This window comes from Carcharhinus amblyrhynchos, chromosome 2 (assembly GCF_965287045.1).
Source record: "Carcharhinus amblyrhynchos chromosome 2, sCarAmb.v2.hapA, whole genome shotgun sequence".
Lineage (NCBI taxonomy): Eukaryota > Metazoa > Chordata > Chondrichthyes > Carcharhiniformes > Carcharhinidae > Carcharhinus > Carcharhinus amblyrhynchos.
The window spans coordinates 94,073,432-94,096,313 of NC_137325.1; the positions used below are offsets into that span (position 1 = coordinate 94,073,432).

Consider the following 22,882-nt stretch of genomic DNA (forward strand, 5'->3'; position numbering starts at 1 on the left):
ATCTGTTCTCTCTTTTTTCTCTACATTGTAGAAAGAGACCATCCAGCCCATCGAGTCTGCACTGACTTTCCGAAATAGTCAGATGCACCCGGGTCCCCTACCACCCCTCCGTATCCTTGTGAGCCCATGCACTTACCATGGCTAATCCACCTAAACTCCAAGTTTTAGAACAGTAAGGGACAATGTATCATGGCCAATCCACTTAACCTGCACATCTTTGGACTGTGGGGGGAAACCGGAGTACCTGGAGGAAACCCATGCAGACACAGGGAGAACGTGCAAACTCCACACAGACACCCAAGGCCGGAAATGAACCTGGGTCTCTGGTACTGTGTGGCAGCAATGCTAACTGCTGTTTCAGCATGAAAGTTTATTAAGAGATACCTGCCTCCAGCTGTTTCAAACACATATTTATGGCTTATATTTGTGGTCATAGGTAAAACAATGACACAGATTTCCCCAAAGATGATATATCTTAAGAACATAAGAAATAGGAGCAGGAGTAGGCCATCTAGCCCTTCGAGCCTGCCCCGCCATTCGATAAGATCATGGCTGATCTGTCGTGGCTCAGTTCCACTTTCCCGCCCTCTCCCCATAACCCTTAATCCCCTCTCTTATCAAGAACCCATCAACCCGCTTCTTAAAAATATTTAGCGAGGCAGCCTCCACCACTTCAACGGGCAGAGAATTCCAGAGATTCACCACCCTTTGAGTGAAGAAGTTCCTCCTCAACTCCGTTCTAAACCGCCTCCCCTTTATCTTGAGGCTGTGCCCTTGGGGCTGGACTTTACATTTCATTGCAGGGTGAGGGAGGCAGAATGGAAAAGTAAGTGGTCTGCTCACTCCCGCCCCAACTGCCTCTGTTCATTCACTCAAGTGTTGATTGCTCAATTAGTGGCCATCTGTTGGGATACAGGCCAATTGTAGGTGTAACGGGTGGCTCTGTGCCTAAATGGTACTAAGGCAGGCACATCATGTGGCAGAGGGGTACTGCCACTAGCAGGGAGTTAGCTGTTGCTAAAATCGTAAATGTTTTCTTGTGTGGCAGATGTGTAGACATTGTTTGGGGATTGTCTTATATCCCAAAAGTATGGTGCTCAAGTGCATAGTCCTTCTAATCAGAACTACTTATTTACAGCAAATATTTACACATTTGGACCTTCACAAAACAAGTATTTGTGCTCTCTTCAAATCTCACTTGCTACTCAGTCATGTGATCTGACATCAGTATTACACCACTATCATGCGTGCTTCTGATATTAAACCTTTATATCTCCCCTCAACAGTTTAACTCTATCATATTAACATGATCCATCTCCCACCAAAGTCTCGTATCTCACAGGGTTAATCTCTGAGGTACTATGATCAATTCCTTCAATCCTGCTTTGGTCTCTGTTTGAAGTTGAAGTTGTTCAATACTTCCCCCTCTATCAGTGTAAATATTCTTCTCTTGGGTGACTGCGCTGCCTATCGTAGGTCTTTCCTCTTCTTCAATGTCTGAGTACTAAGCCCAAGTTTCCATTGGCTTTCTCTTCAAGGATATTAAGGCACTACAATTTCTCATGATACTCATGTATACTTATGAAAACTGACCTGTCTTAATTCTGTACAATCTTGACTTTGGAGGCTTTTCAATAATTTTACCTTCTCTTAGTTGGTCTCCAAGCAAACTCTGTTTTTATATTCATTCATGGGGTGTGGCTCGTCGCTGGCTGTGCCATCCCTAATTCCCTTTAACTGAATGTTTTGCAAGACCATTTCATAGGGCACTTAAGAGTTAGCCATACTGCCTTGGGCTTGGAGACACATGCTGGCCTAAAGGATATTAATGAACCAGATAGATTTTTACGACAATCGTTTCATTGTCATCATTAGACTTCTAAATCCAGATTTTTAATCAATTCAAATTTCATCATCTCCCATGATGGGATTCAACCCCAATTCCCTAGAGCATCACCCTGGGTCTCTGGATTACGGGTCCAATGAGAATACCATTATGCCATCACCTCCCCTGCCTGCAGCACTGGTACCTCACCTGCTGTCTGCCCATGATTCAAGTCCCGAACCTGTTTGCTTCTCCTTTCTTCCTTGTGCTGTTTTACCCCCTTCACAGTGATGTTGGGTTTGAATTTTTGTGTCAGAGATAGAAAGTATTCTCAATCTCCTACCCACTTGCAACTCTGATGGTAAGAATGAATTTTGCAGCAGTGAGGATTGATAACTAAGAGGAGCTAGGTTAAGGTCTTTGTCTCCCTTTAATAACATCCGAATGATCCGAACCCGTCTCAGCCTTTCCAGTTGCTCGAGGATAGCAAGGTGAACCGGTTACATGAAAGAAGCCACATTAATTTGCAACATTTTAGAATTGTGCTTTGCGAGCTGCGGCTCATTGTCAGAAATTACAATGTGCAGAATGCCATTCATTGAATAAATTCTCACGGGATTGAATGCTGCTTCTGCCATGATATGATGCAGTTGGTTTACTTCAACCCACCATAAATAACAATCAATAACAATAAGGAAGGTTTTCCTCGTAAAGTCAAGTAAGTGCATTCCCAAGAGCTTCAGTAGTGTTGATGGAAAAGAAAAAAGTAATGGTGCATCTTTTTGTTCTTGACTTTTACGACACAAGAAATACAAAAATAATTTCTCCTGTCGAGCAAGTAATGCCTGCCACATGACTGATGTGCGTTTACACAACACTTTGTCATAAGTGTCCTTGGAAAAATCTTTGAAGAATATCATGCTAAAGAGGGTTCTTGAATGGTCTTGCTAGATCTTCTCAATGAGACATGTCCTTCTCTGTGAATGAACACGTGATTCTGTTTTCTAAGTTCTGCCTGTCTTGTGGTCAGCACTGCTTTTACCAACATTAAATCCTCCCTTGTCTATAACAGATTATGATCATGCTTCATCCAAAACTCCTATAATGATCCTGTGGAAAAACAGCTCATCATCTTTAAAATTCCAAAGTAATAGCTCCCTGCCAGTCTAGAGATCCTTGATAGACAAATCAAGGCTTTCACCTGGCCTGTTTTCTTCTGTTAAATTTAGTCCTCTCAAGTAGTGAGTTCTGATGGACAGTGAAATAAGAGTTGCAAGCTTGCATGACTTCTTCATAAGAAGCTGGAGTCCCATTAACCCCCTGCGCTTCCTTGATTTCAACTCAATTCTCTCCCATACTAGCACTGGTTATTCATGAAGGCCCTGACTTTTCAACCTTTCCCCTCACCTGAGGTGTGGTGATCCTCAGGCTAAATCACCACCAGTCAACTCTCCTCCAAAGCGGAGAGCAGCCTATGGTCATCTGGGACATTGGGTGACTTGCTTGCATTTCTGTTGTTCTTTTTCGATCCATCCTCATAGTTTTCAGAATTGATATGTTTACATTCCTGGATCACTTTGTACATCCACCATAAGAATCATTTAATCCAAAATATGCTATTTCATCTTTTTCTACACTGAGTGGAATCCACAATTTGTCACCTTCTGGATTCTTCTCTAATTTGTCATCACCCCAAATTTGGTATCAACAAATTCAATATCATCTCTCTTGTGGTGATGTCCAAATTGCACTTCGATTTTTTTTTTTAAGTCCTCTCAAGATTGCTTTTGGACAAATTATTTACTCCAATATAGATAACTACCTCAGGCATTTTTCAGCTCCTCTCAATAAATAGTCTATCACCACTTTAGCAAACGCAGCTCAGCTCCAGTAACCACAAATTCCACCTCATTATTTACACAATTTACCTTATAAATGACTGCCTTTGCTGCTTGTGGAGTGATCACTCGTAGATGTTTTTAGCTGACGCTAGAGCTACCTTTCAAGTTATTCAACATAGTGTATTTTCACAAAACTAAAACAGTGGCCTGGATTCTCAACCAAGATGGGGAAAAATGCAGGCTAAAGTAGAAGTCGTGGAGGAGACCTCGAAACCCCAAAAGTAATGAGGAGGACGCCAGCAACAGATGCAAGGTGGAAGGAAGGTCTGCCTCAGGGCTCCAACATTGTGTCCAATATTTTTAAAAAAATGAACCATGAAACATCCCTCCAGCCCTCACCCACCCCCTGCCCACTCATTCCTCATGCCACAGCTGAGTCAACTTATGCTACCTTACGCCCTGCACCCACTCCCCATAAACTTTCATACCCTCCATGTCAACCTATGCTCCTTCATTGTTCATCATACCTTCAATGACAACCAATACCCTGGTCTCTCTTCCCCCCACCTTCCATAGCTTCTCATACCTGTCATGCCAATCTATGCTTCTATATGCCAACTCACCCATTATTCACCATGGGCAGACCTCAGGACCAATGCAGAGTTATAATAAAATAAAATACTATGAAATACATTTTTAAATCTTTATTGCAGACTTCTCTATATTGAAAAAAATGCACGCACGTTCAGAAAAAGAAACATTTACTACAATTACATTTCTTTAACTACATAAAGCCTCATAAGAACAAACATTTCATTCTTATAGTAATAAGCATTGGAATTCATAGAACCACTTCAAAGTGTCGATAACCACCTGGAGCTGTCATCCAAAATGCGAAACGGCATGCATCTTACTGTTAGGATGTATCATTGTGAAATCAGTCATGCAGTTAGTAGCCCTCAGGCTTATGTTAATGGACAGAGTGAAATAGCAGGCAATTATTTTGTTTAAGCAGTCTGGACATTTTTCTCAAAGAATTAATGGCAGGAGTTTTAAATGCCTTGACAGCTCCTGCAGACAGGTGCTTTTGGCAGGTTTTCTTAAGAGTTTGGACAATTGTGTTTAAAAGGTTTGTTGACAGTTTCAATGAGCCTGGCAGTTAATGAATTCATATACTTTTTGCACACCTTCATGCCTACTTTTAACAATTCCAAAGGATTCCTAGCCTCCCTCAAAAATCACTGACCTCCCCTGGACCATATGTAAAGGAATATCTTACCTGTCCAAAAGGGTACCCTGACAATCTAAATAAATGTGAAAAGGTCACACTCTTACCAAATCTACATTGTACATTTTGGGTTTCATACAAAATCTGAGTAGAGGCAGCTGATAATTCAAATAGCAGGTGCCTCCATGAAATGCACATGTACAAAATGCATAACCTCTATATGAAATCATTTCCCCTCACAATAAACAGTAACACTTCATTAGCTTTCCTAATTCCTTACTTACTGTACCTGCATTCCTGCCATTTGTGATTCATGTACTAAGATACAGATCAATATCCTCCTCAGAATGCTCCAATCTCTCATTATTTTAAGCTTTTCAAGTTCTTCCTCCCAAAATGGACAACTTCACAATTACCCACATTACACTACACTTGCCAGATTCTTACCTATTCACTTAAACAATCTATATCCGTTTGTCAATGACGTCCTTATGCCCTCTTCACAGCTTACTTTCCTACTGATCTTTGTCAATTGAGCAACCGTATGTCATATACTCACCTGTATAAAATTCTGCGCTTTAATTATACCCATCCTTATCTCACTCCACTGTTTCTGTACCTCCATCAAATTAACTTCACAATGCAACTATTCACTTTTGAATCCTTACACAGCCTCCTGATATTTTACTTCTTCAGTTTCTTCATCCAAGTCATTTATATAATTGTAAAAGGTTGAGCTCCAGCACTTATCCCTGTTGCACAGTACTCATAACATCCAGCTAACCATAAAAGACCCATTTATACCAATTTGTTATCTGTTAGTTTGCCATTCTTCAATCCATATCAATGTTACCCCCTAAATCATGAGCTTTAATTTCAAAAATATCCTTTGATGTGGCACATTATCAGATGCCTTCTGGAAATCTAAGTACGATTCATCCACCAATTCTCCTTTACCCACAATATACATGACTCCTTCAAAGAACTCCAATAAATTGGTTAAACCTGATTTCCCTTTTTTGAATTCCTTTTGATTTCCCGTTGCCTGACTGCCTTGAAGTGTCCTACTATGACATCTTTAATAATGGCTTCTAACATTTACCCTATGGCAGATGTTAGGCTAACTGGCCTGTAGTTTCCTGCTTTCTGCCTCCTTCCCTTTTTTAACAAAGGAGTTATATTTGCTTTCTTCCAATCTATTGAAACATTGCCTAAATTGTGGGAATTTTGAAAAATTAAAATGACGCATCAAGAATCTCAATAGTCACTTCTTTCAAGACCTTAAGGTGAAGTCGATCTGAAACTGGGAATTTGTCAGCCCTTAGATCCAACAATTATCTCAATGCCACTTCCCTGGTGATTGTAATTTTCCTGAGTTCTTCCCTTCCTTCCATTTCCCAATTTACCGCTAATTCTGGGATGTTCCTTGTGTCCTCTATAGTGAGGACTAATGCAAAGTACCTGTTTAATTCATCTGTCATAGTCCTGTTTTCCATTATCAATTCTTCATTCACGTTTATAGGAGTATTGCTTACTTTGCTAACTTGTTTCTTATTTAAATATCTACAGAAACTCTTACTATTAATCTTTAGATTACAAGCTAGCTTTCTCCCATAGTCTTTTGTTTTCCCCTCCTTATTAATCTTTTAGTCATTCTTTGATGCTCTTTATATTCTTCCCAATCTTCTGCCACTCATCACGAACGACCTGCACAAAATTCTGCACTTTAGTTACACCCATTAAGCCTGCACTGACAACAATCTCACCCAGGCCCTATCCTCATAATAGCACTGCCACTAAGGGTCAATAGTCAATTCACCTAACCTGCACATCTTTGCATTGTGGAAGGAAACCAGAGCACCTGAAGGAAACCCACGCGGACAAAGGAAGAATGTGAATACTCCTGGAATTGAGCCTGGGCCCCTGGGTGTTGTGAGGCAGCAGTACTAACCACTGTGCCACCTTGCCACACTCATCTGCACAAAATTCTGTGCTTCAATTATACCCCAAAAAAATCTCATTCCACTGTTTCTGTACCTGCAGCAAATTAACTTCATAACGCACATGTTCACTTTTGAATCCTTATGCAGTCTCTCGATATTCTATCTCATCAGCAGTTTTATGTACCAGACACAATCTTCTCAGACATTAGGCAACTCCTGCTCACCTGGGAGTTCACTTTCTAGATCCATTTGCCTTGTCACCCGCTTTAAAAAGTCTTTCAAAACTTTAATCTTTAAATGCGTCTTTCACCTCCCTCTCCAATTCTCTCATAAGAACATAAGAACATAAGAAATAGGAGCAGGAGTAGGCCATCTAGCCCTTCGAGCCTGCCCCGCCATTCAATAAGATCATGGCTGATCTGTCGTGGCTCAGTTCCACTTTCCCGCCCTCTCCCCATAACCCTTAATCCCCTCTCTTATCAAGAACCCATCAACCTGCTTCTTAAAAATATTTAGCGAGGCAGCCTCCACCACTTCAACGGGCAGAGAATTCCAGAGATTCACCACCCTTTGAGTGAAGAAGTTCCTCCTCAACTCCGTTCTAAACCGCCTCCCCTTTATCTTGAGGCTGTGCCCCCTAGTCCTACTGTCTTTTTTGAGCGGGAAGAGTCTCTCCACCTCTATCCTATCCATCCCATTCATCATCTTATACGTCTCAATGAGATCTCCCCTCATTCTTCTAAACTCTAACGAGTACAAGCCTAGTTTATTCAGCCTCTCCTCATAGCTCAATCCCCTCAACTCCGGTATCAGCCTAGTAAACCTCCTTTGCACTCCCTCCAGGGCCAAAATATCCTTGCGTAAGTACGGCGCCCAAAACTGCACACAGTACTCCAGCTGCGGCCTCACCAATGCCCTATACAGCTGCAGCAAGACCTCCCTACTTTTATATTCAATCCCCCTCGCTATGAAGGCCAGCATCCCATTCGCCTTCCTGACCACCTGCTGCACCTGCAAGCTGGGTTTTTGCGACTCATGCACAAGGACCCCGAGGTCCCTCTGCACCGTCGCCTGCTGCAGTTTTTCGCCCCGTAAGTAATAGTCCTTCCTACCATTCTTCCTACCAAAGTGGACCACCTCACACTTGCCAACATTAAATTCCATTTGCCATTTCCTGGCCCATTCGCCCAGCCTATCTAGATCCTTCTGCAGACTCTCCACACCCTCCGCACAATTTGCCTTTCCCCCAATCTTGGTGTCATCAGCAAATTTCGACACCCTGCACTCAGTTCCCTCCTCCAGATCATCTATATAAATGGTAAATAGCTGAGGCCCCAGCACCGACCCCTGGGGCACCCCACTAGTCACCAACCGCCAATCCGAATAGCACCCATTGACCCCCACTCTCTGCCTCCTATTTGACAACCAATCCTCTATCCACGCTAACACCCTACCCCCAACTCCATGTCCCCTGACCTTCTGCAATAACCTCTTGTGAGGTACCTTGTCAAACGCCTTCTGAAAATCCAGAAAGACCACATCCACCGGCTCTCCTCTATCCACTGCCCTAGACACATCCTCATAGAACTCCAGTAAATTTGTCAGACACGACTTCCCTTTAATGAAACCGTGTTGCGTCTGCCCTATCAAGCAATTCCCTTCAAGATGCCTCGCAATTTCCTCCTTAATGACGGATTCCAACATTTTACCTACCACAGACGTTAAACTAACCGGCCTATAATTCCCTGCCTTTTGCCTGGCACCCTTCTTAAACAACGGCGTAACATTAGCCGTTTTCCAATCTTCCGGCACTTCCCCGGAATCCAGCGACGTCTGGAAAATAACCACCAAGGCATCCACTATAACCTCCGCCATTTCTTTCAGAACCCTCGGATGCATTCCATCCGGTCCTGGGGACTTGTCCACAATCAGCCCCTCCATTGTCCTCTCTCTCTCTCTCTCTCATGCCTGGCATGTTCTTCTCTGACACACTTATGTAAAGCACTTTGAGACCCTTCCTGCATGAGGAGCTCTTCAAACAGTCATTCTCGTTTTCTTTACCATTATTATTGCAATTCATGTCAAATAACATGAAATATTCTTAAACTGAAAGAAGCAACTAATTAATTTGTGCTTCAGAGAAGCTTTTGACTACCATGGCTCAATTTCCGTTCCTTTTAGTCCTTTGTTTTCCATTGTTCTTGTTCTCCATTCTGCAAAGCAGTTTGGGATATTTTCAAGGTGGATGAGCTGGCCTCTGAGCTACAGACACTGAGGCTCATCAGGGGGAGAGAGGGTGTCATTGTCAATGGGGTGCAAGTGACATCCACCCCCTCTAGACTGTCTAAATCTAAGGGTCAGGAACAAAAGGGGGCTGCTGGGAGGAGGAAGGGGGGTGAGGAGCGGAGGCCTCAGCCTCTTAATCTGCATAACAGGTTTGAGGTTCTTGCTTCCACTCTGGAAGAGGACGAGGCAGGTGAGGTTGGTGAGCAAACTGCACACGGTACAGTGATGCAGCAGGACATAGGCAAAGAGAAGGGGAAAAGGAACGTAGTAGTGATTGGGGATAGTGGGGTGAAGGGTATTGACACTGTCCTTTGTCACAATGACAAAGTGCACAGAAGGGTGTGTTGTCTGCCTGGTGCTCGGGTCCAGGATGTCACATCTGGGCTGCAGAGGAATCTGGAGTGGGAGGGTGAGAACCCAGTTGTGGTGGTACATGTGGGTGCCAGCTACGTAGGCAAAGTGCGGACTGAGGATCTGGGGAGGGAGTATGAGAAGCTGGGAATGGAATTAAAAAGTAGAACCGACAAGGTGGTCTTCTCTGGGCTACTGCCTGAACCGAGTGCAGACGGGCGTAGGGTTGACAGGATAAAGGAAGTGAATGGATGGCTCAGAGATTGGTGTGGGAGGAATGGGTTCGAATTTATGGGGCATTGGCACCAGTATTGGGGTAGGTGGGACTTGTTCGGGCGGGATGGGGTTGGTCTGAATCGTGCTGGGACCAGAGTGCTGGCGAATCGAGTAAAGAGGACTGTAGACAGGGCTTTAAACTAATTGGGGGGGGGAGGGTGCGAGCGTAGGTGATGTTAGGAGGTCTACAGTTAAGGATAGGGTACAGGTAAGGGAAGAGGCTGAGGATGTCCCAAGTGGTGGCGTTACGGCAAATAGGGTCCAGAAGAAGGCTGGGATGAAAGCGCTTTATCTGAATGCACGAAGCATTCGGAATAAAGTGGATGAGCTGGTGGCGCAGATCGACACAAATGGGTACGATCTGGTGGCCATTACAGAGACGTGGCTGCAAGGTGACAGGGACTGGGAGATGAATGTACAGGGCTATCAAGTGTTTAGGAAGGATAGGCAGGAGGAAAGAGGGGGTGGCGTAGCTCTGCTGATTAAGGACAGCATCAAGGTGGTAGCAAGGGATGATATCGGAGCCAAAGAGCAGAAAGTGGAATCGTTGTGGGTGGAGATTAGGAACAGCAAAGGGAGGAAGACGCTGGTGGGTGTCGTCTATAGGCCCCCGAATAATGATCTGGAGGTGGGGCGGGCTGTTAACGCGCAAATAAGTGCGGCGTGCAGGAATGGGACGGCAGTAGTTATGGGGGATTTCAATCTGCATATTGATTGGTCGACCCATGTTGGACGAGGTGGGCTCGAGGAGGAGTTCTTGGAATGCTGCCAGGATAGTTTCCTGGAACAGTGTGTGTTGGAGCCGACGAGGGAGCGAGCTATCTTGGATCTGGTGCTATGTAATGAGGCGGGTAGAATTAGGGACCTTGAGGTGAAGGATCCTCTTGGAGAGAGTGATCATTGTATGGTGGAGTTTCTGTTGCAGATGGAGGAGGAGAAAGTGGGTTCCCGGACACGTGTCCTTTGTTTGAATAGAGGGGAGTATGGTAGGATGAGAGAAGAATTGGCGAATGTGGACTGGGGGAGCGCGTTGGAAGGTAGGTCTGCTGTGGAGCAGTGGAGGATCTTTAAGGAGATCTTTCTTGGTGCTCAGCAGAAATTTATTCCGATGGTTAAAAAGGACAGTAGGAAGAGAGGTAATAAGCCGTGGATAACGAAGGAGGTGAAGGAAAGTGTTAAATTAAAAGCGGAGGAATTTAGAGTAGCTAAGAGCAGTGGGCGAGAAGAGGACTGGGAAAGGTTTAAATGTCAACAAAGATTGACAAAAAAGTTGATAAAGGAGGGTAGAAGAAGCTATGAAGCTGGGCTAGCGCTTAATATAAAAAAGGATAGCAAGAGTTTTTATAAATATATAAAAAGGAAGAGGCTGGCTAGGGTGAACGTTGGTCCCTTAGCGGATGAGAAAGGGGACCTAGTGGTAGGGGATGGGGATATGGCTAAGGTCTTGAATAACTTTTTTGTTTCTGTCTTCACGGAGGAGGACGTGAATAATTTGCCAGGTGTTAGCGATGGAAAGGTGGTAGGACTGGAGGGTCTTAATGACATTACTGTTACTAGAGAGGTGGTGCGCGACAGACTGGAGGGGCTGATTGTGGACAAGTCCCCAGGACCGGATGGAATGCATCCGAGGGTTCTGAAAGAAATGGCGGAGGTTATAGTGGATGCCTTGGTGGTTATTTTCCAGACGTCGCTGGATTCCGGGGAAGTGCCGGAGGATTGGAAAACGGCTAATGTTACGCCGTTGTTTAAGAAGGGTGCCAGGCAAAAGGCGGGGAATTACAGGCCGGTTAGTTTAACGTCTGTGGTAGGTAAAATGTTAGAATCCGTCATTGAGGAGGAAATTGCGAGGCATCTTGAAGGGAATTGCTTGATAGGGCAGACGCAACACGGTTTCATTAAAGGGAAGTCGTGTCTGACAAATTTACTGGAGTTCTATGAGGATGTGTCTAGGGCGGTGGATAGAGGAGAGCCGGTGGATGTGGTCTTTCTGGATTTTCAGAAGGCGTTTGATAAGGTACCTCACAAGAGGTTACTGCAGAAGGTCAGAGGACATGGAGTTGGGGGTAGGGTGTTAGCGTGGATAGAGGATTGGTTGTCAAATAGGAGGCAGAGAGTGGGGGTCAATGGGTGCTATTCGGATTGGCGGTTGGTGACTAGTGGGGTGCCCCAGGGGTCGGTGCTGGGGCCTCAGCTATTTACCATTTATATAGATGATCTGGAGGAGGGAACCGAGTGTAGGGTGTCGAAATTTGCTGATGACACCAAGATTGGGGGAAAGGCAAATTGTGCGGAGGGTGTGGAGAGTCTGCAGAAGGATCTAGATAGGCTGGGCGAATGGGCCAGGAAATGGCAAATGGAATTTAATGTTGGCAAGTGTGAGGTGGTCCACTTTGGTAGGAAGAATGGTAGGAAGGACTATTACTTACGTGGCGAAAAACTGCAGCAGGCGACGGTGCAGAGGGACCTCGGGGTCCTTGTGCATGAGTCGCAAAAACCCAGCCTGCAGGTGCAGCAGGTGGTCAGGAAGGCGAATGGGATGCTGGCCTTCATAGCGAGGGGGATTGAATATAAAAGTAGGGAGGTCTTGCTGCAGCTGTATAGGGCATTGGTGAGGCCGTTTGGGCGCCGCACCTGCGCAAGGATATTTTGGCCTTGGAGGGAGTGCAGAGGAGGTTTACTAGGCTGATACCGGAGTTGAGGGGGTTGAGCTATGAGGAGAGGCTGAATAAACTGGGCTTGTACTCGTTAGAGTTTAGAAGAATGAGGGGAGATCTCATTGAGACGTATAAGATGATGAATGGGATGGATAGGATAGAGGTGGAAAGACTCTTCCCGCTCAAAAAAGACAGTAGGACTAGGGGGCACAGCCTCAAGATAAAGGGGGGGCGGTTCAGAACGGAGTTGAGGAGGAACTTCTTCACTCAAAGGGTGGTGAATCTCTGGAATTCTCTGCCCGTTGAAGTGGTGGAGGCTGCCTCGCTAAATATTTTTAAGAAGCGGGTTGATGGGTTTTTGATAAGAGAGGGGATTAAGGGTTATGGGGAGAGGGCGGGAAAGTGGAACTGAGCCACGACAGATCAGCCATGATCTTATTGAATGGCGGGGCAGGCTCGAGGGGCCGGATGGCCTGCTCCTGCTCCTATTTCTTATTTCTTATAAATACAGTATCTAGAAAGAAGTTCCTGCTCATTCCTAACTGTGTTAAAATGGTTCATTGTGATATTGAGATCTGACAATATAAATAATCATATTTGTATCAAATGCCAGTGAGGATTATTTGAAAAGCTCTTACCTCCTCTCTTGTTTAGTTTAGCATAGCCAGGTACGTAGCTGCCTGACATCACAGATGAACTACTAAAGGAAGAGTGGGGAAGTGCCGCAGTCAGTGGCTCATCACATTTCTCTGAAAGAAAATCAAGAAAATTATTTGTTTGGCATCATTTTTACAAAGATGAAGGTGCCTTGAGAAAATCTAGTTTTCACTCCAGATTTTCAAAATTATGTAAATAATTGTCATTCATTCAGATCTGTGCCTCTAACTGTTCACACGTTGCACAACACAACTACACTGTTACAAACATGACAAAGCACTTTAAAAAGACAACTGCCCAACTACATGGCAAAATGGTCCAAATGGTCAGCAACAGAAGATCAGAGATGGTAAGCAGGCAGCTCATTATATAGAGCATTAATAACAAGACCCAGTGATCAACCGAGTGTAAATCAGATAAGTCATGATCTTATTGAATGATGGAAGGACACGATGGGCAAAGTGGCCTATTCCTGTTCCTAATCTGTATGTCCATATGTAGAAAGATGCTTAAAGCTTCTTCTTTAACTCAAAGTGGGAATAAACATTTCTCATTACTAATAAAAAGCATTTTAGATTCAGTAAAATGAATTAATTTTCAATTTGGGCTAAATGAGATTTGTTTCATGCATGTTAAAAATGTTTTTTTAAAGTACAGGTTTATGACAGGAGACAAGGAGTGTAATAATTTGGAACACTGTCTTTCAGCCAATACTGATATAATTTAATGTCTCCTTTGTCTCGAATGGATAAAGGAGTCTATTGGGATCAAGCACTGGGATTCTTACAGTTACATACGCTGTAAGATTAGACTCAACACAACCATGTAAATAGGGCTGAACCGTTTGCTCAGCATGCAAGCTTGATGCTGACATAGATAATAACTGTGGGATAATAACTGAACCATTTTGTGCTATATACTGTGAAAAATCATGAATGGGCCTAAACCCATCACTTCTGGCCTTGAAAAGTACCTAGTCTATCTCAGATTAACCTGGAAGGTCATGATATCTCAAAACAGTAGAGTAACATGTAAACCTAGCTATTTCAAGCTGCTGTTAGGATCCTCTAGGCCTCCGGCAGCCAGTAGCAAGATGGGTGGCATTTGTCACTCGCAGGATGTTGCCATCAAGCCAGAAAGACTCCTTGCCTATCAGAGAAATGAGTAATGTGGTATATGGAATTCAGTCCCAGTGTGATGCTAAGTATATCAGCCACACATCTCAAAGACTGACATATTGTATCAAACAGCATGTCCAAACCACTATTCACAAATGGGAAGGTACAGACTACTGAACGAGCTCATGCTTGCAAAACTCAAAACACAGTGCGCTATATAGATCTGAGTCCACAATTGGACAACATTTGTCTGAAAATCAATGAGTATGATATAATCAATAATGAGTATGCTCAAAATTACATTAACAACCAGTTTAAGATTGTCAGTCAAGCTCACTGTATGATGCATTTGCAAATATTGGAACCTACGTATATTATATACGTGGCCCTGTGCTTTGAAGACAGAAACAACAAGGACACACATTGCGCCTGTTTCAGCTAAACAGAATATGTAATAGCCATTCGCTGATTTAATGTTCAGGAAAATATCTTGACTCAGCATTGCTACCAGAGACCACCTGCCAACAATTCAACGCTCTTTACTCATACAGTATAATGGTGTTGTTTCCCCTGCCATTACTGCTATTGTAATATAAAGGCAAAACACTGTGGATGCTGGAATCTAAAATAAAAACAGAAATTGCTGGAAAATCTCAGCAGGTCTGACAGCACCCACGGGGAGAGAATAGAGCCAATGTTTCGAGTCTGGATGACCCATCGTCAGAGCTAAGGGCAAAGAAAATCAGATAAGATTTATACTATGAGGGGTGGATAGGGTTCTAGTTGGACAAATGAAATGCAAATTATGATAAAGAAGGTTGCGAAAGATGCTAAAAATGTGTGAATGGCAAAACAAAGGTATCGATTGTTAAAGGACTGCCTGAGGAATGTGGCAGTTGCCCTGAAAAGGGAGCTGCGGGGCGGGGGATGGGGTGTAGACTGTAGGAGATAAGATGGAGAGCAAGAATGGAGAAGTGGAAAAATGGAAGTGAGAATGAAGGGTGATAAAATGGATCAATGAGATGCAAAGAATAAATGAAATAAAACCAATGGGGTGAAGGTGAAGGGAAAATTTCACAGAAACATAGAAACTAGAAACAGGAGTAGGCCACTTGGCCCTTCAAGCCCGTTCCACCATTCATCTTGATCATGGCTGATCATCGAATTCAACATCCTGATCCCCCTTCCTCCCATATCCCTTGATACCTTTAGCCCCAAGAGTTATGTCCAATTTCTTCTTGAAATCAGACAACATTTTCTGGTAGTGAATTCCACACATACACCATTATCTGGATGAAGAAATTTCTCCTCATCTCAGTTCTAAAAGGTTTACTCCTTATCTCAAAATATGACCCTCATTCTAGATTCCCCCCCCACTGGGTACATTCTTTCTGAAACTACCCTGTTTAACCCTGTTAGAAATTTATAAGTTTCTATGAGGTCCCCTCTCACTCTTCTAAATTCCAGTGAATATAATCCTAAGTGACATATTCTTTCACCATATGACAGACCTGTCATCCCAGGAATCAGCCAGGTAAATCTTTGCTGTACTCCCTCTGCAGCAAGGACACCAAAACTGCAGCACAGTACACCAGGTGTGGCCTCACCAACATCCTATACAATTGCAGCAAAACATCTCTATCCCTATACTCAAATTCTCTCACTACGAAGGCCAATATACCACTTGCCTTTGTTACTCCGTGCTGTAACTGCGTGCTTAATTTCAGCAACCAATGCACAAGGATACCAAGGTCTTATTGAGTATCCATCCCTCTCAATTTACATCCATTCAAGTAATAAGCTGTCTTCCTATTATTGCTACCAAAGTGGATAACCTCACATTTATCCACATTATACTGCACCTGCCATGCATATACCCATACACTCAGCCTGTCCAAATTACGCTGAAGAATCTCTGCATCCTCCTCACAGTTCACCCTCCCTCCCAACTTTGTATCATTTGCAAATTTGGAGATAATACATTCAGTTCCCTCTTCCAAATTATTAATACATATTGTGAACAGCTGGGGTCCTAGTGCAGATCCCTGCAAAATCCAAGTAGTCACTGATTGCCAAAAGACCCATTTATGCCAACTTTTGCTTCCTTTCTACTAACCAGCTTTCTATCCATCTCAAGAATTACCTGCAATCCTGTGTGCTTTAACTTTACATAGTAGCTTGTTGAAAGTCTAAATAAACCACATCAACTGGTTCTCCTCGGTCAACTCTGCTAGTTACATCCTCAAAAAACTTCAATAGATTCATCAAGTATGATTTCCGTTGTGTGTATGCATGTCTGATTATACCACTTCTTTCCAAATGCCGAATTATGAAATCCTTGATAACAGACTCTAGCAATTTCCCCAGTACCAACATTAGGCTCACTGGTCTATAGTTTCCTGTTTTCTCTCTACCACCCGTTTTAAATAGTGTCTATTTCTATTTTTGTGACTGTCCTGCTGAGTGCAAAATTAAAAGTTTTGAGAAGCTTTCTTCGGCAATACTCAAGTTCTGTACTGCCAAACAACTATTTGTAAACTATTCTACATCGTTCCCGGTATGCTTGATACTGACATTGGCAAAACAAATTAACAAATGCTCAATTTCCATGCACCACCTTGTTTAGTTGACCGACAAAATGAAAATAAAAGTAAATTTTCCAAAGCAGTGCTTATGATTAGACAGATAATAGGTTAATTTATAATGACAAGAACATTAGAGCTTATATGCATTATTTTGTTATGGTAGAGCCACATTAAGGTAGCTCACTATCTGTAAACAATCTAAGAGCAATTACAGGTTTTGTCCATGCAGAATATTTGCAGATTGATGGGCACCTTGAATTTGTACATGCTCAGACACCAGTATTTAGGGAATTGTAGGCACAGATGAATAAGTTACCTTCCATTGGTTGACATAATATTTTTGCTTATGATATTAACTAAGATCGAAGGTGAACACCTCTCCACAATGTGATGTAAACATAATCTAATGGGAGCATTCTTTAGTATGTTAGGAAATATTTTGCAATTCCAACATAAGAATCCTTTATGAGCCTTTGAATGAGATCAACAATGCTGTATATCAAATTTTACGTAATTTCACATTATGCAATTTGAATGTTGAAATGGAAAGGAATATAGATTCTTCCTTCATTGAGGAATTAAGATGAACTAAAAAGCTTCCTTCAAAAGTTAACTATTGTCCAATCTTGTATTCAGATACTAAATGAATGTGGAGTTATTGGTAATTAGGAACTGTTAAAAGGAGAAGGATGTCATTCTACTTAAGTTCTTCTAGTACAAGAAATTGCAGAAAATCTGCTCGTATCTATTACTTGATAAAACAAGGGTGAATGCTCCAAATCTCAAAAGGACACCAATGTGAACAGAGAAGTACCAATCTAACAAGAATGCTCACTTTTTCTCGAAAGTTTGGACAGAGAAAGATAACTTACAGAACTCTCTCATGAACAATGTACAACATTATAAATATGCAAAATCAGTCCACAGATTTAGTGAATTAAGGAGATGCACCATTAGTTGCAAATTTCCAGAAATTGCCTGTTGATTTATGCAGCTCCACTGTTTGCCTCACACAAATGGCATCTTGCCCTTAGCCTCCCAGTTGCTTTTAAAAATTTGCACATTAAGTGGCCTTAAATTTTTACAAAAAGCTGGACTGCAATTTAACATATTAGTATCTTATTAACAACATGACAGTCATGAACGTATTTAAAATTAACCTCCAGTGGCTCAGAAAATAAATAATTAAAACTGTTCATCCAAAAAGTTTGGATAAGTTTTTTTTATTTGCCCGATTTGCTAGTGTTTTATTTTGAAGTATACAGGAACAGTTCAGAATGGTGTTCCAATTTTGCTGTGTTACTATTTTTTCATTGTTGTATGAAGTAAATTGCTGTTGACAATTTTGAAATATCACATTATACATGTTCACATTTGGTTTCTTTCCTTACTTTAAAAAAACTCAATCTTAATCAAATCTTTACCTCCTTCTCTTTGGGTGGAATCTTAGCAGGTGCCCAAAGGCAGTTTTGGAAGCTGGATCGTAGTTTTTTGCATCAGGTCATAAACGCGGTGTATCCCTTCATCTTAGTGACATTTCTGGAGATGGGATCAGTTCAACAATGGCAGCTCAACAAAACTGTAATTTCTTGATGGTGGAAGTGGCTCCAGCTGAGGCTAAATCCCCACAGGTGCCTGGAGCTGGCTGGCTAGCCAGCAGACAGCAGGCCAACCGGGTGAGCAAGATCTGTTTCAAGTCACTCCAGGATTTGGTCCAGAAGTCTTGCAAGGCTGGGGTCCTCTAATGTCTAATTTAAATGTAATGTTTGTGGAGATTGAGTGAAGCGTTTACTTCATTCTCAAATAACATTGAGGATTGATTCTAAAATCTAACATGACAATAAAGAGCCGATTATTTGAAGGCAACAGCTGGTAGGGACAGTTAGCACAGATGGTATGAAAATCTAAATTTTAGGAAGGCTCTATAATTCAATGGAATGTCATAAAACCTTGAGTGAAGTGCTTTAATTCTACATGATTCACTTTGAAATCGATTCAGGTAAGGTGACAAAACCAATACTTAAAACGGCTCCACAAAATCTTTGTTGTGTATAATAAGCCATATTTATGATATATTAAAGTTATTGTTAAGGCTCATAAATTGACATGCAGCAAGTACAATATATAGTCTGGAGTAATAAAATCAGGCTTTACTGTGTTTTCTTATGAGTTTTGTTCAAATCAATATAATACACGCATCCTCATATAGGATAATAGCAGCCCAGCAGACTGACATAAATGTGCAAAAAAAACCCACGTTGATTAAACAGTGGAATTAAATATCAGCTAATCTAAGTATGTGATTAAGTAGCCAAAAATGGAAGAGAGACAGATTAAACTTTTTAAAAGCACTTTACTGGTTGAAATAGGCTTTGTTGTTTTTGATGGCAAATTATTTGCACATTCTACAATGCTAACGTAAATCTCAGTGTTAATGCAGTGGGATAACATAAGCTGGGATGCCCATCAAGGACTTCTGAAAACATTTTAAATCAGTAAGCCCCCTTCCTGCTGACTGTGCCAGTGAGATTTCTTCATTCACTGAAAAGGGCCCCCTCAGTTCTTAATTACCTTGGCTCAGGGTTTCCAAGGTAATCAGCAGTTCATCTATTCATAGGTCAACATTCTGACCATTTGAAAACCTCACCTTCAATTTCACACCCTCACCTTTACCACCCACATCCTTATCCACTTCAAGAACAGAACTCACAAACCTTATTATAACAGTCTGAAACTATCCGCAAAATTCCCCAAAACAAATAGACTTCTCAAAGCAACCGTATAAACTTGTAAAACAATTTGGCTCTGCTGCATTTTCATTGCCTATGAAATTGAGTATATAAACAGACTTCAGAACTGCTATCTCAACTGGCATCAAGACTGAATACTTGAAAGCAATGGGAAAATAAAAATATTTGTGCTTGGCTTCTGTACCAGGCTACCCTTTCAACAATGTGAAATGTACTCTACCTTTTTATCCATTGTTTGAATTTTTTTTTTAAAACATATCTGAAGACTTTTCTGCATCTATAATGTTGATCTATTACTTGACAGCTGACCAGCTGGCTGAAATAGCAATTTGGGAAACACATTTTTCAGGGGTCATAGAATCATAGATTCCTACAGTGCAGAAGGAGGTCATTTGGCCCATCAAATCTGCACTGACCACAATCCCGCCCAGGCTCTATTCCCCTAATTGCATACATTTACCCTAGCTAGTCTCCCTGACACTAAGGGACAATTATCATGGCCTATCCACTTAACTTGCACATATTTGGACTGTGGGAGGAAACCCCAGCAGACATGGGGAAATTGTGCAAACTCCACACAGACAGTGACCCAAGCCAGGAATTGAACCTGGGTCCCTGGTGCTGTGAGGCAACAGTGCTAACTACTGTGCCACATGCTGCCCATCATTACATCTTCCATCACAACACTGCCATAACATACTGAATAAAGATACAACTCAGGTTACAGCATGTAGTGATGAACTTAAAGGAGGTAGAACCATTTCACACACATTTTAAAATCTTCCCACCTCCAATCATGATTCGTGCCTTTACCCACACTAAACTGTACAAAATGGGAATAGGCTCAATGATCAAAGAACAGGGACCTTGGAAAAATATACTATAACAAGCATGTTTGCAGTCTCCTTCTGTTTGCTGTATAGTGCATAATGTACAATTTTATCAGTCATGTGCAGAAAGTCTATAACAGATTGGTATAAAATCCAATAACTGGTGAAGTCCAGCTGCCACCATGAAAATTAAAAAAAAACTTACCTGGGGGCAGGCTTTCAATCAACTCACTATACTGTCAATTGCATTTTCCATAGGAGTGGAATGGGATGTGGAGGAGTTCTGGGTCCTGCTCCCTGTATTGATGTGTTGATGTCACTGCAGCTTTTCCCTCTTAGCCAGCGTTTAACGGCTTCCTTCACATTTGTTTCCACTTTAGGCTGCAGTAGGGTTTTGGTGACAGGGATCATGGTCCTGGTGTGCCTGGGTAACATTCTCTGCGCTGGTGAGAGCTGACCTTCCCTCGGCAGGTTGCACTGATCAAGAAATTCAGCATAAATGTCTGAGTTATCATGGAGGCATTTTTCAATGAAGTGCTTTACTGAACACACTGCACACTCCACCAAGCCATTCAATTATGGATAAAGGGGGTTGCTTGTGACATTTTCCAAGTCACATGTGCGCACAAAATCCTTGAACTCTCTGTTCACAAACTGTCTGGCATTGTGGATCATTAGCCGCCAAAGAATCTCTTCAGCTCCTGAATTACTGTGTCAAGTAAGTAATCAACTACATACCACACTGACAATGAATCACCAAGGATCAGATACTGTCTCCCATTCCAGCCAAATTCATCTGTTGCGGTGAGGACCACGAAAATCTGGAATCTCTTGAACATACAATAGATCTTTAGTTGAGTGAGGTTTGAGCACCTTGCATGTGCAGACCTGGACACCTCCCTCTCCATGTTGCCATACAATGATGGCTAGACCACAGTTTCTTTGCCTTTTATTCTGCTACTTTAAGTCCCTGGGCCTTTAGTGGAGCTGTTGGGTGTAGTATTTCTGCAGAGAGAGGAATTATGAACATCTAGTTACGTGGTATTAGTCCATATCGCATCGTTCACTCTTCGCTCATGGCATTAAAAAATGTAGAGCTCATGGGGAAGCTCTTTTGCCGCTGCATCCATCCATTCATGATAATGGCATGGTGCCACTCATTATGTGTCATTTATTTGCAGGGCAGCTTTGAGTCCATCAGTTCCCCGAGATGACAGTACTTGGTTTTTCATAATGTTGATTTCCTCCTCATGCTCAGCAGCAGATAAGTGAGCCCAGGAAGGAGTAACTGCTAGGTTGAGCTCCTTATCACAGTTGTAGATCACACTGAGGTCGAGGTGCTTGAGCTTCATTCACTGTAAACACGGTGGCGCAGTATGAAGTGGCTTTTTAAAGAATGGTGATGAATGGCTGATTATCAATTTCAACTGTGGCAGGGTGGCCATAAATGAAATAATGAAATTTCTGACAGGCAAAGACGAGGAGTTCGTTCTCAATCTGGGCATAGTGGTTTCAGTGTTAGTGAGGGCCCTTAATACAAAATTGCCTGCCATTGTGGATGCCATTGCTCCAAGGCCAGGCTGAGAGACATTGACTGACAACACTAGAGATGTTCAGACAAAGTACTGTAGCTCTGCAGGGGCTGAAAACAGATCCCAGAATTGGATTAACACACTGTTATTGTGCTCCTGGTGGAGAAGTTGGTGCAATCATTCATTGTAGTAAGGAATGAACTTCAGTAGGTAATTTATCATGCCAAGAAAACACTGCAGGGCACATTTTGTTATCAGCATCTGCTGTATGGTCTGGATCTGGCTTCACAACATTGGCAATCAGAAGGTGGCATCGCGGACTCTGAATTTGTATTTGGCACGGGTGAATTTCAAGCGTATGATTCTGATTCTGCCAGGGACCAAACACAGAAGTTCATCATGCTCCTCCACTGTGCATTCTCAAATTAGGATGTCATCAATAATGATTTCACCAAGTTTTCCTGTGAAGAGCTGCTCCATGGACCTTTGGAAGACCTCACTACCAGTGGAGCTACCATAGGACATAAGCAGAAATCTGTATCTGCCTACTGGAGACATATACATCCATAAGCTTCAAGGATCAAATGGAATTTGCCAAGATGCTGAAGACCTTGGCACTGGGTATGTGTACTATGATTTTTTTCAACTGTCTTCATTGGATGACGAGGTCTCAGAAGTGCTTTGTTAAGGTGAGCTGGGTCGATACAGTTTCTGACTGTGTCATCTTTCTTCACTGCAGCTACCATCGTGGAGATCCATTCCGTGGTCTCATCTTTGGAGGCTATAATATCTAGTCTTGTCATTCCTGTCTAGTTTGTCTATCACCTTCTGTTTCATGGCAACAGATATACTTCTTGGAACCCAGATAGTGGATAGCAATGAATCATCCAGCCTCATGTGATAGACGATAGGCAATTTCCCAAAATATCATAATCAAACAAGTCTCTGCATTCCAGCATTCTGGTGCTTGTTGCTTTAGAGTGTACACATGCTACCTAAGATGGAT

The 22,882-nt window shown here is 42.5% G+C and overlaps 1 protein-coding gene across 2 annotated transcripts in view; it reads right to left on the reverse strand.

The window, feature by feature from the left end:
• LOC145356548 (contactin-associated protein-like 2) overlaps positions 1-22,882 on the reverse strand; it is a 1,680,587-nt gene that overhangs the window by 1,142,469 nt on the left and 515,236 nt on the right. For both annotated transcript variants that reach the window (XM_080209322.1, XM_080209313.1), the window contains exon 2: positions 13,043-13,153. In XM_080209322.1, the coding sequence (XP_080065448.1) occupies positions 13,043-13,153 (111 nt within the window). The remainder of the gene's footprint in view (positions 1-13,042; positions 13,154-22,882) is intronic.